Source organism: Passer domesticus, chromosome 1, assembly GCF_036417665.1.
Source record: "Passer domesticus isolate bPasDom1 chromosome 1, bPasDom1.hap1, whole genome shotgun sequence".
Lineage (NCBI taxonomy): Eukaryota > Metazoa > Chordata > Aves > Passeriformes > Passeridae > Passer > Passer domesticus.
In genome coordinates, this window is record NC_087474.1 from 145,580,995 (window position 1) to 145,597,943 (window position 16,949).

The 16,949-nt window shown below is 33.9% G+C and overlaps 1 protein-coding gene across 4 annotated transcripts in view; it reads right to left on the reverse strand.

The window, feature by feature from the left end:
• Window positions 1–16,949, reverse strand: part of CSMD3 (CUB and Sushi multiple domains 3) — a 589,442-nt gene that overhangs the window by 173,138 nt on the left and 399,355 nt on the right. For all 4 annotated transcript variants that reach the window (XM_064395032.1, XM_064395025.1, XM_064395049.1 and 1 more), the window contains 2 exons: window positions 8,441–8,632; window positions 1,612–1,750 (listed from right to left, as the gene is read on the reverse strand). In XM_064395032.1, coding sequence (XP_064251102.1) covers window positions 1,612–1,750; window positions 8,441–8,632 — 331 coding nt within the window. The remainder of the gene's footprint in view (window positions 1–1,611; window positions 1,751–8,440; window positions 8,633–16,949) is intronic.

Sequence of the window (16,949 nt, forward strand, 5' to 3'; positions counted from 1 at the left end):
ATCTTAGTTAAATTCAAACTTAATTTTAGTTAAAGGCAGAGAGTTAACCAATTTTACTTGTAAGATTGTCCCCATACAAAAAGAAAGTTTTCTAAAAAGGTAGTAAGGGAATGAAAATGCAAACTATTATGTCTCTACTTGACAGTAGCCCCTCACTGAAATAAATGTAGGCATTGAAGATCTGATAGAGCTCCCCTTTTAACTTCTGGATTATTTCAAAAATATTTCCTTATAAAATAAATGCGAAAGTAAAAAGTTAACAGCTTTGATTATTAAAGTGTCATAATTCATCTTCAGTTTAAAAATATTTGCTGGAGTAAATTCCACTCAAAAGATTATTTAACAGTACTTAGTAGAGTATTCAGTGTTTCTCACTCTAGATCAGTCTGTGAGTCACAAATGAGGCAATTCTCAATAAAGATACAATCTACTTTGGCCAAGACCAAGCTTCTGATTTTCTATTAAAGATTCACAGCAACAGTCCATATTTTGAGATTTTTTTAACTTGGTATTTGGGATTTATAAACTGCTAATAGTATTTGGATTCACATTGCAAAGTATTTTTCTTATTCTAAGATGGAGGATCTCATATCTAAATGCAGAATATAAAAAGCAGAATATTCTTAAATATATTGTGCTCATGATATTAAGCCAAACTAACAAAAGAAGTGCTGGTACACAATAGAAAGTTTCCTCACCAACTCACAACATTCTGAATCACCAACAAAATAATTATAGTGTTAATTATGTAAATATAAATATGTGAATAATTTCCTTAGGATGGATTCACAAAAACACATGCTATGTTATTGAACACCAAGAACAGACAACTATATGACCTACCTCTCTAAAGAGGTCATCACATTAGCACTGGTCAGAACAATATAGACACTATTATAGACCACCCAGCGTAAGAAGAACTTAAATTTGATAGGACAACATAAGTACCATTTTGACCTTTTCTGTGACATATTTCCTAGTTGGGATGTGTAATTTTCACACATAACAGATATATTAATTTACATCATGGTTACAAACAGCACAGACAGCAAAGGTTCCTTTGTGAATTCTATTAAGCTCAATTTAGTCTTCTATTGTAATAAAAGTCTAGAACTATTCCATTTAATAGCCAGAACATCAGGAAATATCTTGAGTGTCCTGAAATTATTTGGACTAATAAAACTAAATTTAAAGACTACTTTTGAAATTTTGCCTAAATAGCAGCTGTCACATACAAATAGATGAATCATCAATAGTTTTCATCATAAAAGACCATCCTGGTTTGCAGACATTTCAGTGAGTTACTCCATGCCACCTTCTCAGGAACTGAATCTTAGTTATATTAAGCACCATCTACCTCAACATTAGCCAGTGTAAACAGAATGCTTTTAAGGAAACAGCAAGGAGTTTCCAAGCTCCACCTGGATGTGTATGATGACTCCGACATATTTCTTGTAATTTTTAACAAAGATAATGATTACTAACCCCTTTAATAGTTATATTACGTACACATATATTACCCTACAGCGATCTAAACAATAATAAAATTATAATAATGAAGCCAATAATAAAGTTATAAACATGACTTAAAAATTATAAGTAGCAGCTTACCTGATAAATGCTAATGATATAACATAATCACTATTAACATTGATAGTCCAGTCACAATCTCTGCTGTGGGGATAAGGATGAGGGAAGTTTGGTGAAAGTATAAAACCTGATGAGCCAGTCAGGTTTCCTCCACAGGGAGCTGTGAATAAAAATAGACTGAACTTCAGGAAAGAAGGTAAGAAACAAAGAAGCAAGTAGCAGCAATCTGTTCACTGACATTTAGTGTCCTCCAAAAGTTAAACAAGTGAGGTATTTACAAAGTTTTAATAGAAACAAACATATTCACATTTTGCATTAGACAAATACTAATACTACTATGTGAAACTCTTGGTTTTGAAATCTGTCCTTTTGCTTGCATAGCATCATTTCAAGGTTTTTCTGAATATACTGTGAACTTGAAAAATGCTCTGGCTACACACATAAAAAGACTTGACTGGGTAAGTTTTCTGCTCTCTTCTTCTTATTAAAGGTGTTCTAAAAGAACCTCCTTAGGCTATGAAACATGATACTTACACTGATAATGCAATTATCTGCCTTTTCACCAGATAACAGTGATTAGTACTTCAGATCAAGATGGCTATAATATAAATTAAATTAAAAAAATATTCAAGTAATTGCACTTTTCAAAATCAAGAGATAAATAAAATAGCTTTAAGCACAATCAGAATAAAACAGACACATTTTTCTATGTGATTTTGAGGTTCCCAAATGTTGTGGGGTTTCAGTCCAGAAAAATAAATAGTAAGAAAGAAGGAATGTATAATGAAATCTTGTTCTTCAGCATTCCATTGATTACTCAGGTCTTCTGTAACAGAGATTCTGTGAGCTCTATGGTTATTTGAATCTCGTATAGAATCATATATAGATCACTGAGTGCAACCATTAACGTAACACTGCCAAGTCCACCACCAAACCCTATCCCTAAGTGACACATATACATGTGTTTTAAATACCTCCAGGGTCGGGAACTAAGTCACTTCCCTGGTCAGCCTGTACCAATGTTTGGTAACCCTACTGCTGGTAAAGAAATCTGTCCTCCTAGCCCATCTAAACCTCCCATGGTGCAAATTCAGGCCATTTTTCCCATCCTGTCATTTGTTACTTGGGTGAAGAAATGAACACCACCCTCAATACAACCTCATTTCAGGTAGTTGTAGAGAGCAAGAATATCTTCTCTGAGCCTCCTTTCCTCTAGACTACACTATGTCAGCTTCCTCAGGTGATCTTCCTAATGCTGTTATCTGGACCCTTCACTAGCTGTGTTGCCCTTCTCTGGACTCACTCTATTATCTCAATGTCACCAGCACCAAGTACAGGGAGATGATCACTGCCCTGGTCATGCTGGCCACATCTTGCTGATATAAGCCAGGACACCATTGGATTTTTTGGCCTCTGGGCATACACTGGCTCATGTTTGGCAACCTGTCAATCAACACTCCCAGGTCATTTTGCACTGGGCAGTTTCCAGCCATTCATCCCCCAAGACTGGAGTCCTACATGGTGTGGCACAGGACTCATCATTTCACCTTACTGAACCTTGTAGCAGTGGCCTTGGCCCATTGATCCAGCCTCTGCAGATCCTGCTGCAGAGCCTTCCTACCATCCAGCAGATCAACACTCCAGCACAACTTAGTGACACCGGAAAACTGAGAGTGCGCTCAATCGCCTCACCCAGATCATCAATAAAACATTAAACAGGACTGGCCCCAGAGTACTGGGGGAACACCACAGGTGACTGGACACCAGCTGGATGTAACTCCATCCACCCTGACTCTCTGAGGCCAACCATCCAGTCAGTAGTGACCCAGTGAAGAGCTCACCTGTCCAACCTATGAACAGCCAGTTTCTCCATGAGAATGATGTGGGAAATAGTGCCAAACACTTTACCAAATTCTGGATAGTTAACATGCCCTGAGCAGGTGTCCTTGTCATACAAGGAGATCAAGTTGCTCATTCAGAACATACCTTTCATAAACCAATGTTGTCTGGGCCTGATCCTCTGGTTGTTCTGTATGCGCTGTGTGATTGCACTCAAGAGGATTTGTACAGATGAAGATTATATGTACAGGTATAATTCAACCTACTGGGAAATATACAGTGTATTTCCTAATATCATGAGAAATAATGCTTCCAACACAGGAAAGACATTGACGCTTTGGAGAGAGTCCAGAGTCAGGGAGATGGAACACTTCTCTTACAAAAACAATCTGAGAGTGTTGGGATTGCTCTGCCTGGAGAAGACAAGGCTCCAGGAGAACTTATGGTGCCTTTCAGTGACTAAAGAGAGTCTACAAGAGAGCTGGAAGAGGATTTTTCACAAGGTCATTCAGTAGCAGGACAAGGGGGAAGTGTTTTAAAGTTAAAGGTAGGTTTAGATCAGGTTTTAGGAGGAAATTCTTTACTGGGAGAGTGGTGAGAATTGGAGCAGGTTGTCCATGGAATTTTTGGATGCCTATCCCTGGAACTGTTCAAGATAAGACTGGATGGGGCTTTGAGTAATATGGTCTAATGGAAAGTGTCCCTGACACAGCAGGAGGGTGGGAATTAGATGGTCCAACTCAAACCACTCTGCAAATCTATGATTCTATTAATTACATCATAGGTCATTTACAAATTCAAGTAAAGCAAGTAGAATACTTAAGTAGATTAACATATCCTCAGTCACAGTATATATGAGTATAGTCTTTCTACATTTTAAATATATTTTTATACTTAAAGGGAGTAATGAATAGCAAAATTAACTCAAAATGAAAAAAAAAACCCACCAAAAATTAGAATCTCTGTTTACATTAAAATTGGGGATGAATCATAAAATCATCATTTTGTGTAAAAACAGTTAGAAGTGGAAACAACAGACATTAGGATGGCTTTAGGAAAACAATAATATCACAAAGTAAGAGTACTAGCAAATGCATGAAATACATATTCCAGACCTAGCACAATTTGTTTTGTTTTTTTGACAACCGCCAAATACAATTTTTATCACAATAACATTTTCCCAGATGCTTTCAGTTTACAGGTAAAGTTCCATTAGCTACAAAGAAATAGATGGGAGAAATTTCATTTAGTGTGAAACATCTACTTAGTTTTACAATAAGGATAATAATTGCAAATTTTCTATCTTCAAAAAATTAAAATTTGCATTGTTTGTGATTAAAAGCATATGCCATTGAATGTTCTTTTGTCACAATTTCAAAATGAGTAAAACTAAATTATTACAAATCAATACACATCTATTAATTGCAAAATAGTTCAGTGTAACTTTCTGCAACCTTGTTGACGTAAAAGTTCCAGTAAAAAAGGAACTGTGGGATTGTATGGAGTGTAAAGGCTGCTCATCAGCTGGAACTAATGTTCTTCAGTATAACCCTGTACATTTCTCGTTTTCAGCTTCTTTAATGGTTGTACTCTCTGCATATCCTAGGAATGAAAATGTGAAGAATACTAAAGAGGATATTTAGGTTATTGATTGTAACCAGACTTCACTGAAATGACCACTAAACTGTATGAGTCTGATGATATTTTTGAAGTACTCTGAACTGGCATATAATCATACAAGGAAGTTAAATACTATGTCCTTGTACCAGATTAAATTCTGCCAATGTCTGCATTAATGCTACTTTCCTGAGGTCTTGTTTTAGTTCAGTTCCCTGGTAGTTCATTGTTAGAATATTTTTCATATAAGTAACTTCTTTCTTATATACTTATTCTTTACACACATCAGAAGTTCTGTTTACAGTGTTTCCATTTAATTCTTCCTAAGGTCTGTTGATAATCAAAAAGGGAATAAATGGAAAGTACAGCTAGACAGCCAGCCACAATATATTTTATTTCAAGTCATGTCTTTAACAGCAGTAAAGAAATAATAAAATAAAAATAAAATAAAAAATAAAAAAATAATCTTCAACCTGGCAAAATATCTCCCAGATAGAATTTTCTTCAGATGGAATGGTTTCAGATTATTTTAATTGTCACTTCACAGGATAGTAAATTGAGAATTTTAACATAATCTAGTGAAAAATGTTATTAGCTTTTGTTTCCTTTTCCAGTTTACTATTGTCTCTAAACTTAGTCATAGACTTTCTGTCTCTGTGTGTTTTAATTAAATTCTTATGTGTTTCAGAATCCATAATTTTCTGAATTTAATGTACAGAAAGTTATTATTGCTATGACATTATTTTTAGCTGAGGACAGACCAGCTCTGAAAACAAAGTTTAAAGAACACCTTTTACAGTATTAGACATGAGGTAAGACTGAACAAATATAACAGCTCATCTAGAAGGAAAGGCAAATGTCAAAACACTATGAGAAATATATATTTTTTATGTGGTACGCAGTAAAAACTAGATGTAGATTATGTGAGCCTATCTTTATAAACCTCTGTGTAGACACTGTGGTAAGCAAGCACTGAGCCTTACTGTCTGTGATGATCTCAGCACTCATTATTTCTATATAAGGAAGTATAGGTTGGGGTGTTTTTTATTTACAATCTATTTATTTTCTCTAGGAGGCAAAAAAATCTTATTCTACAGCTTTCTGGCTTTTATTTATTTATTATTTATTTTATTGAATTATTCTTAAAGAATGAAATAGAATGTATGTAATTTACTTTTAATTTTGTTTTAAAAAAACAAACTACCCAACATATTAAAGAATCATCATATCATTTGATTTTGAACGGAAAGTACCACTGGAATTAAGTGTTTAAATTAAAACCTTTTTTATAGATGTAAATCTGAAAAACAAGACCTTGCCTGAAACAAAACAGTAGAAACAAGCAAAATCAAGCCACGAGAAAAAAAAAATATTGACCTATGAATTTCTGAAGAAAGTCTGAATCCTCTGGGAGACAGTCTATACTTCCTCTAAATGTATAGTTAACCTGAAACCTAAAATCTGTTTTTGCATACCAGAATTTTTAATGTAATCCCTGAGAAAACTAAGTAGATACAGTCATTTAAGATTCTGGTACATAAGCAGGATTGGATCCAGAAAATCATTAGAATGGAAAACATGGAGCTATTTTGTGCAGCACAGGCACAAACCAAAGGACTATCTTTTGGCAGAAACACGCTCCCAAATTTATAGTTTCTCAGAAACTATAAGTTCTCTTCAGTATAGAAGAATTTCTAATTACTATCTTTCATTCAAATAGATGAATCATTATTTAATTCTTTGTTATTTTCCCATTGCTAGTACCTTTAAAAGGAAGATGTTCTTAAAATTTTGCAAGGCAAGACTAAGAGAATTAAAAAAAAAAGGCACTCCCACAGATAAGAACAATTAAAAAGTACATTTGCCTAGTTTTGAGCGTTAATAATTAAGAGGTTTGAAAAGACACTTTGGTGTGTAAAGAACTAATAAAACAGATCTGGAACATGGCACAACTATACACCTTTGGAATTATTCCTGCCTCTTATTCTTATTATCCTTCCAGCCTCTTATTTCATTAAAATTATGTTGGTTTTTTTTCTAAAACTTTGATAAATGATGATGATGTTGAAGTTATGTGTGGGGTAAGTATTGCCTAGTTTGGATTTACAGGAATGGAAGCAACATTAATGAATATATTACAAGTTACGAGAAAAAAAATCAATGAACTTCAGGGTGTACTGAGCTACAACACAGTTTTGAAATCACTTAGCTCCAAGGCAAGGTTTGCACACTCTAGTCTATTAGCAGTTCATATTCTCCAAGAATGTATCATTATAGGAAATCAATAGAGAATAACTTCATGCTTGACATTTGGACAAATAAATCATCATAATAAGCATTCTTGCTACTCTGTGTACAGCAGGTGTTTTGCATGAAGTGTAGAACTTACCAGTATTAGATAAATGGATGCATGCAACTGAAAAATGAGTGTATGCATATTTATTATGTGCTATGGACAGAACATCAGCTGAGCAACACCTACATTTAATCTATTTTGTAATATCATCAATGCACTATTGATAGTGATTAAAACTGCTAGTACTGCTTTATAATAGGATAATTATTTTTCAGTTGAGATATATATTTTAAAACAACAATATCAAATAAGGTCAGCATGATAGAAAAATATTTTAACTTTAGGGCCCAGACCCCTAGAATTCCTTTTACTTTTTACTTAGATATCTATAGATGTTCAGTTACCATTACTATAAAATGCATATTTTCACATCTAAGAATTATAAGAGATGAGCAATAAAATGTTTCTTTACTGCAGTCTTCCAGAAAATAGTCTAGAGTCTTGTCTTCAAGCCCATAAACATGACACAGGAAGGCATAGTAAGGAGAGTAAGAAGAGAGAAAATAATACTTTTAACACATTAAGTAGAATAGCCAAGACACCAAGTCAGGACTGTAGTGTTTACAAACACCTGTCTGCAGGTATTCATGAACAAGGTAGACAGTGTGCATGCAGAGGATATGCAAATAGAATGCAGATTTTATTTGTAACAGCTAAGGTCAAGTTAAGTCTATTAAATGAAAGAGTGTTTGAAAGCTGTATGGTGCTCCTTGAAGTCGTAATCTCAGGCAAGTTCCTCCCCGCAATGTTTGTCCAAGAATACACTACTAAGGATAATAGTCATTGACAATGACTTGTCTTTTCTGTCTCAGATCATCAAATTATAAATGAGATGGCCCTGAGAGGGAGAGCATGAGAACTATTATACTAACAACGCCAGAGAAAAGATTTTGGATATGACTATCAGAGGTTGATGTAAAATAATTTTAAGATTTGCAGTACATGTATTTTCTTTAAATAAGTGCCTAGAACATTGTAATTCATTACATAAAGATTTCCCTCTTTAGGAAAGAATTATTTAATTTTTTTTATGCATACCTATACAGACTGGTGGGTTTGGCTGCCAGAAATACCGGTTTTCGACCTGAATGCAGGTTATTCTCTCATCTCCTTGAAGTTCATAGCCAGGGTCACACTGAAAAATGACAGTGTCTCCAGGTTCTCTTCCATCACCATTTCTAGTTCCATTCATGGGGACACCAGGATCACGACAGGCAGTCGCCACAGAACCTAGCAGCACAGTGAAAAAAATATAAATACATTTTTGAAAAAAAAAAAAAAATTTCCATTTTGTTACATTTTTCTAATCAGGAATCTCTGCAAATTCAAAATTTTCTTAATCATTTAAAATATTGAGAAATCATCCAACAATCTAACAATCTGCTGCTTTTCTACTATTGATTTTTTCTATCTCCTTTACTTATTAAGAGTGCCTAATTTTTCTTTTAGTTATTTTTTTTAATTCTTTGAAGCACTGCAGTATGCAAAAAGGAAAGGAGGAGATTTCTTATTACCTTGGACACTTAGTACTTTTAACTTAGAGCAATTTTTAATATTAATAAAATTAAAAGCAGATTAAGGTCTTCAGATTTTCTGATTAAGGTATGCTTGTATACATCTTCCAATCTCCACAATTCTGTAGTTCATAAATATATCTATGGTGTAACATTTAGCTGTGATCTTGGAAGGAAATTTTACTGATCACCCATATCTATACCCTTGCACATGACCTATCTACAACACTAGACTTTTTTAGTAATAATAAAGAAATCACTACAAAAAATACACATGGATTTAGTCTGAGACAATGTACAGATATATATAATACATGAGTATGGATTATTATTAAGATAAAATACAATCAAAATTATTATAAAAAGTATAAAAAATTAAAGATATTTTCCTCTTTATCAACATAATAAAATATATTATGCACAAAAACATGTAAGCTTAAGCAAAAAGTAAGTACATCAATATTATTTCAGTAAATATTATTTCCTACTAGCATTATGGAACTGCAACATGTTATATCTATTACAAATAAATACCAAATGTCAGACTTGCCTGTGGAACTAGTCCCACTGAGCTCAGCAACCTGTGTAACATAAACACAAAGTGGCAGTACTGAGATTTAATTCAGGTGCCCTCTTTCTGGGAAGGTAATACCAGCAGACAGCAATCTATTCATCCAAAAGGTGTCTGGGTTTTGTATTTACAATGTTTTTAAGAGCACATTTTGGCTTAAACTGTATTTCTCTAAAAAAAAAACCTCCAGGGACCTTCCTTTCCAAGACGTACTTAATAAAAATATAATTGGTGCTATACAGTTATTGGGATTTTTATGGGGTTCTTTTTAATCATAGGAAGTTTTGACTACAGGGAAAAAAAATCCCCAAAAATAAATTCTCACAAAAAAATCAAGCATGAACAGAAGGAGGGGGAAAATTTTCCTTCTTAGTCCTCAAATACTAAATACATATTTCTTTTAAATATTTCATAATAAATGAATATAGTTATTTTTTTATAGGGTCATGCAATTTTTGAAAACTTCTGCTTTAGACACTACCATGAATCCTGTTTGTATCTTTAAATATGTTGCTGGGTTTAAACTTAGAAAAAAATATTCCTGAAATATTAAATTACTAACTTCACTGTGTTTTGCCCACTTTAATATTATCTGCCTTGAATTTTGCCATAAACAAGAAAAACAGTTCTCTGTTTTATCTAAAATGCAATTCCAGAAGAATGGGGGCTGATTCTTACTCAGAATTTGCAATCAGTCTTGAAGGGCCAAAGAGAGAATGTTGGCATGAAACTTGTTATCTCTTTTAATTATATTGCTCTTACTACATTGCATCATTGTGTAAAAAAATTTGATATGGCTGAAAAAGACATGAAGGGGCCACATAGGAATTTCTGATACAAACTCTTTGGGTATTTTAATCACTTATTAATATTTATGAAATTTAATTTTATAAGATGAGATCTGTGTGCCAAACTTATCACCTTACCCTTATTTGCCTTATATAGCAGTCATCTTGCATGCCTGCTCAACCCACCTCCTGGTCTTTTGGCTTCGTAGCCAAATGGATTAAGCATGGATTGGATAAGTGGAGTATGAAATGAATGGAAAACAGGCTGGTATGCCAGGTTCAAAGAGTGCCCATAATCCAAGACCTAGGCAGGAGCTGATTAGCAGCAGTGTCCCTCAGGAGTGGTTGTTGACTTTGATATTCATTAAAGACGGGAACAATGAGACAAAGTTAGCTTTTGGCAAGTTTCCAGTCACTGGCTGATCAGTTGATATGCTCTAGTGCAGGGATGCTATTTAGGGAGGTCTCAGTAGGCTGGAGAAAAAGCCTAAGACAAACTTCAGGAGGTTCTAAAATGGAAATTCATAAGGGATAAATGAATCCCAAGAAACAATTTACCAAAAAGCAGCACTACGGAAAAGGAATAGAGAAGACAAAACCTCTTATAGGAAGCATGAGTGCAGCAAAAGCACAAAGATAGCAATCAGAAGATGCAATAAGCAAAACTCCAGATGTATAAAGGAAAACACTGTTTCGCTTCAAGTGTGATCAAACATTCTATTTTTTTTTTTTTACAGAGGGGTTGTTATCTGTTTGACTCTTTTGTGACCAGGCAATTGGACTAGAGGTCTTCAGAGGTACTTTCCAAATTTACTATTTTATCAATATTTTTAAACTTTGCAAATTCACACTAAATACACACAGATCTAATTTAAAAATAAAACTACTGCTTTAAGACTGGTTTTTGCATTAGAACACTAGAATGCAAAAGAGAGCTTTTCTGCTCCCACTATGTCATCATCTGGGTTTCAGATTTTTTTAGGAGACAATGTCTACAAGTGTAATTCTCATTTTTTTCAGAGTTTGCTCAGCATTCTGAAAGGCTCTATTAAAAGTATGAAATCTAACTGAAGGGTTTATGAACTGGTTTGATAGACCAGGTGAGCTTCTCAACAGGCTGATAAAAAATTTATTCTGAATGAACAGGATGTAAGAAAGGGAAAGAATGCAGCATGCCATTAAAAGTACTGAATATACTTTGATATATCATAAATAAATAATCATTTATTAGTCTAGATTTGCATAAAATCTGTGGGAAATTTTGCTTCTATCTTCTCTTTAAAGTGCTACCTAAAGAAAGAGAGAAAAATAACCTTCATAATACAGCTACTACCTGATATGTGATTTATTTATTCATGTAGTTGCATGACATTATCCTAAATATCATCATCAGGATACTAAAACAGTGACGAGTTCTTAGTGAAAGCACACTGTAGAGCTATAAAGTGACTAACTTGGAGCACTTAGTACAATTTTTCATAATGTGGTAGGGTGGTAGGATAAAAATAGGTAATAGCCTTAGATATGCATACTGGACAATTCAAATATATATACAAGGTTTTGAAACATCTTTTGCTCTAATTTTTTAATTTGTATCTATATAACAATCTGCTTTTTTTTTACTTGAAAACAAGAACTCCAGTATTTTGTGTCCTTCACCTCCATTTCAATGTATACACATACCTCCATGGAGCATCTCAAAAACTAGAACTGAGAGATTTAGATACTGAATTTCAGCTATTATTTTATTTTTATGGTAACTTTAAATGGTGGTAAAGGCTTATGTGTATAAATTATGGTAGAATTTAATATATATATATATATATACACACGTTAGTTTATTTGTTTTTCTTGCATGTCACCATACTTTGTGCTGGAAACAAGTGAGCATTACAGAATTCCTAAAAATGACTGTTTCCTTAATCTTCTTTTTTTTTTCCCTGTCTAATTCATTTTAAAGAGAATAAACCAGGAGAAGGTGTCCAGAGTTCCACAACTACAGTGAGATTAAAACACAAATAAATTATTCCTTCATGGTATTTCTGAACACCACATATCTTGCTTTGTAAGCACACAACTAAATCAACTTGCTTAATTAGGAGTGGGATTAATTTAACTTAATCTTGGCCATGCAAAAGTCAGGTGTCTTATTAATAAGCTTGTTCCCCAGATTCCCTTTACAATCAGTATCACAAGGGAGAAACATTTACTTAAGATCAACACTTAACATTCTCATCCACTGGAATGGAGGGAAACACATGATTTTTTTTCAGCTGAGATAGAAAGCTGTATTAATAATTTATCTTAAATGAGTAGTCTCTATTTTAAGACTAAATCTCTTGGTAAATTCTATTTTTACCTGCTTGTTGTCATATATTTACCTCAAAGAGGAGGTGGAATTTTTTTTTAATAACTACATTTGTCAGAAGGATAATTCTTAAACACATAAATATCTTTTTTTTTTGGGGGGGGGGAATTAAAAATAGTTATGTAAGAAGGAGACTGGAGAAAGAATATCTCAATACTGTTGGCAATTATAGAATTAATGCATTTCTGGAGAGTTAACATATATTCCCCATATATTGAAACTGAATTTCTTAATCACAGTTTTCTGTCATGTCTGCTGTAGCCATAAGGGTTTTTCATGCACCTGACGCTAGCCCATCACTACTGCTGTTAAAAGCTGTGTACATTTGCAGATTTTTTTTTTATTTCAGAGAGGCTATCTGTGTGTTCTGCCCTCCATTTTCAACTCTGTTTGACTCTTTAATCAGTTTATTTTTTAGTATTTCTTTTCATTACATACCTTCAGCCTATTTTTTTCTCTTTTTTTTTGTGCCAATACTATTTATGAACTGTATATTCCAGTACAAGAAGTGGGGTTTTTTTCCTGTTATATATTCAGGCAGCTCAATCACTGAGATTATCTCATCATTCCCCATGAAAAATTGGTGGAGTAAGCAAAAATTCTAGGAATGATGCCTTTAATAGTTTACCTGCAATGCAATCTTGAAGGCATTCTGCAAAATAAAGAGTGGGCTACCAGAATTCCCCATAAATTCATGTATAAGCACTAAAGTTCTTTGTGATGTATTAGAGTTGATAAAGTAAGAAAAGAATACCTCATGTTTTATTATTTTACAATAACTGGAAATTCAGAGTTTAGAAAATATTGTCTTGAATAACTAATAATCTGTGATTTGTAAATCTAATCCATTAAATTCCTATTAAAAACATTTTTTATGGGAAATGGACAAACCTCAGATGTGTCTGTTACCTAATTTATGCAGCATAACAGGTGCAAGAATGACCCTGTGTAATACAAACCTGTGAGTGATCATCTGAGAGCTTTTTTCCCTAACGAAGAGAGAGAAATTCAGAAACCTATTTTATTTTTTCTCTTGGCACTGCTATTTCAGAGTAATCACATGCAATCAGTCAAACAGTTTGGGCTAGATAAAGAATTAAAAGACAATTCTTGATCACAAATTCCAGGATGGGGATTAATGTAGTTCATGCTCAAACTGTTCAGTAGGTGAGATTAGTGAACATAATGGATACACAGAGCTTGTATGTCTCTCTATATGGTCAGAGTCACAGAAAGTGTTTCAACATAATTATGATACACTTCTGAGCTTAGTATGTCTGAAAAATAAAACTCCAGATTGTGTTTTGCTTTGCAATGGGGCATGGTTTTGAAGGAGATGAGTTGTTTTCATTTGGATGAAGCTAAATTTGAAGATACACTACTGAGCCATGCTAGAACGAGTCTGAACTAAGAATATCTCAAAACAGTGTTGCCAGCAGTGGCTCATTACCAGCTGTTTCAATCCATGTATCAGCTCCTCTTAGTTCTTCTGTGTGGTGTGCTAACAGAAATAACTGAAGGGCCCACAAGAGAGACTTAATATCTCAGATAGCCATATAACCATATTTTCTAACTCAGACTTTGAATATGAGATCACCAATCCTCCAGAAAACAAATGCCATTGCGTAGGCAGAAGTATTTACTCTGGAAAGTTGTTTATCTTACACAGTTCCTGCTAGATGACTTGAATGAAGTGGGGCAGAATCTTGTTTAGAATCTTGGCAGCTAAGCCATGCAAAAAATTCATTTCCCTTCCACTCAAAACTTGTTTGAATATTTCCTAAGAGCATTCACAGAAACAGATTCATATGTTTTGAGCAGTGGAGATGAGGGAGATGATCCTAAATCATCTCTTTATGAGCTGTACAATACTGTGCAAATGCTCCTGCAGAGCCACAGAAACCATTAAATCAGCATTCAATCATACCCAGAAAAGATGTAAACACAGATCTATCTACAAGAGTATTTTATGTGGGGTATATTAAAAAAAAAAATCCATCTTTTTAATAATAAGGGAAAAAATAGAATATTTAGAATATTTAATCAATAAATCAGATAATTAAATATTCTAAATTGATTATTCCTGCTTCAAAAGCAGTAAGTTACTACCATGGTCAAAAAGTTTTTGATAGTACATAGGCCCAGGCAATTTAACAGGTGACTGAAATGTTCAAAAAGCACAGCTCTAACTTCATGGAGGAAAGATACCTTGAAACATAGCATTAAAAGTTGGACAAGGTTTTAAGAGAGTCCACTGACTCTGGAAACAATATAATAAATGTCTCGAGATTTTTTGGTGTTAACAGTGATTTCTAAATTTGACATCTTAATGCATGCCAAGTCAAATATAATTAAAGAGTCAGAATCCCAAGCCTGGAGAATTAAGGAAAAATAAATCTTTTTTTCTTTTTTTTTTTCTCTTTTATTTTTTTCTTTTACCAGAGCCCACAGTCATGTCAGCAGCTTCAAGCCTTCCAAATTTCAAGCCATTCATAACACAAATCATGTCCAAAATATTATTAAAAACTTATTTAAACCAACATATTCTTCCAAACTCTTATCCCTTTAAGTAAAGGCTTTCTAGTATTGCTGGTCTTTTAAACACACATCAGCCTGAAGCAAGCCTGACTGCACCTTCAAAATTCAAACTGTCCCAGGACCCACATAATAGCTTTAACCATATGGACACTGCAGTCTCCCTGACTCTCTAATGCAGTTTGAGAACCAGGTAAACCTGGTATTTGCTATTTTAAATCCAACCTTCCACATAACTTTTCTTGAAAATGAAAGAATAAAGTATCTACAGCATTTCCATGCTCTTCTACCAACAGAAGCAGTGCTGATAGCATTTCTTTAATCTATTTTTAACTTTTCTTTCTGCTATTGATCTAACAGAGATTTAGAAGCATGGTCATTGTAATTCTTAAGTAAATTCTAACCACAGACTCCATTTGTTGATTTTGCATGACTTCATGGATTCTATCTAAGTTTGTCAGTTATTGTTTGAAGATTAAAATGGGAAAATATTAGGAGTAAATCAAAGAATCGGAATTCCATTTGGGACAACATATCCCTTCAACAAAGAAGTTTAACATCTTGCATAACCAGGGTTTTCTCAGTTATATAGGCAGGTCTCTGTGTTAAGAAAACTTCTTCATCCAACCATCCTGACTAATTCTGGCAGTCACACTTGCACAACCAAAGCTTGGAACAAGGCTCCTTCACAGCTATGCACCCCACACTCATGGCTAGAACTAGTTTCCTCACCAGCTTGACCCCATCTCAGACATCAACTGAACTTGTTTTAAAACTCTTGTTTACACTGTAACCTGGTATAGTCTCTGTTTTGAGGGAGTGGGTGGGGATGGTAAATGGGGAAAGAGGGCAACAGAGGTCATGAAGGTTTCCCTTAAGAGTCCTTATCTGATTTTACTATCAAATAGGTTAGGATTATAGATAGGCTATCAGAATTGATAGGTTATGGATCATGCTACTAGATACATTGTCGTTCTTAGGGAGATAACTGACATCGGTTTAATGTGATAACATAGTTTTACTTTTTCTTATTGTTTTGGTTTTGGTCAATATATACTAGTTAAAACCATCCAAAGCACTACACTTCCCTTACCATGTCTTATTGGAAACTTTAAGAGCTATATATCTCCAGTTCATAAGTAATAATCTTTTTTCTATTCATATGAACTCCCCAGTTTGGAATAGGTATTATTTCTTAAGTATTTGCTCAGAGCTTTGGCAATGAGTATGAACCTCAGGCCCAAATAAATAAATTGACATATGATTGCAGATAATTTCTGAAACTCAGTAGAAAATGGATACTGTGACAATATCTAATCATGCTGGCAATGCATTCCATCTGGAAAGAAGTGTTTTGAAAATCTTAATTCCATTTAGATTGTATGTTTAGGGCTTGGGGTTTTTTGGAACCTTTTGATTCTTTTAAGATTTTTTTACTATGCCAGACCACATATTCCTTTATGTATAAATGTGAATACAGTGAGATAGAAATAGCTTCTCAAAAAGAAGAAATTATGAGTACCTTGGACTACACACAAGGGCTGCTCATGCAGTGAAAAATCTTACCAATGGTAATTCAGTTCTCAATAGCATTTCTATTGAAAATATTATTCAGATGGTTTGACATAAAATGCATGTGTTTCATTTGTTGGTCTGCAGAATAGCGTGCAACCTGTTTTGTTGCAACTGTTAAGAGTATGGTTATACAACAGAGAACAACACTTCTGGTTTGCCTTCTCTTGTAAATGAAATCTTCTGAAGAGAGGGAGAT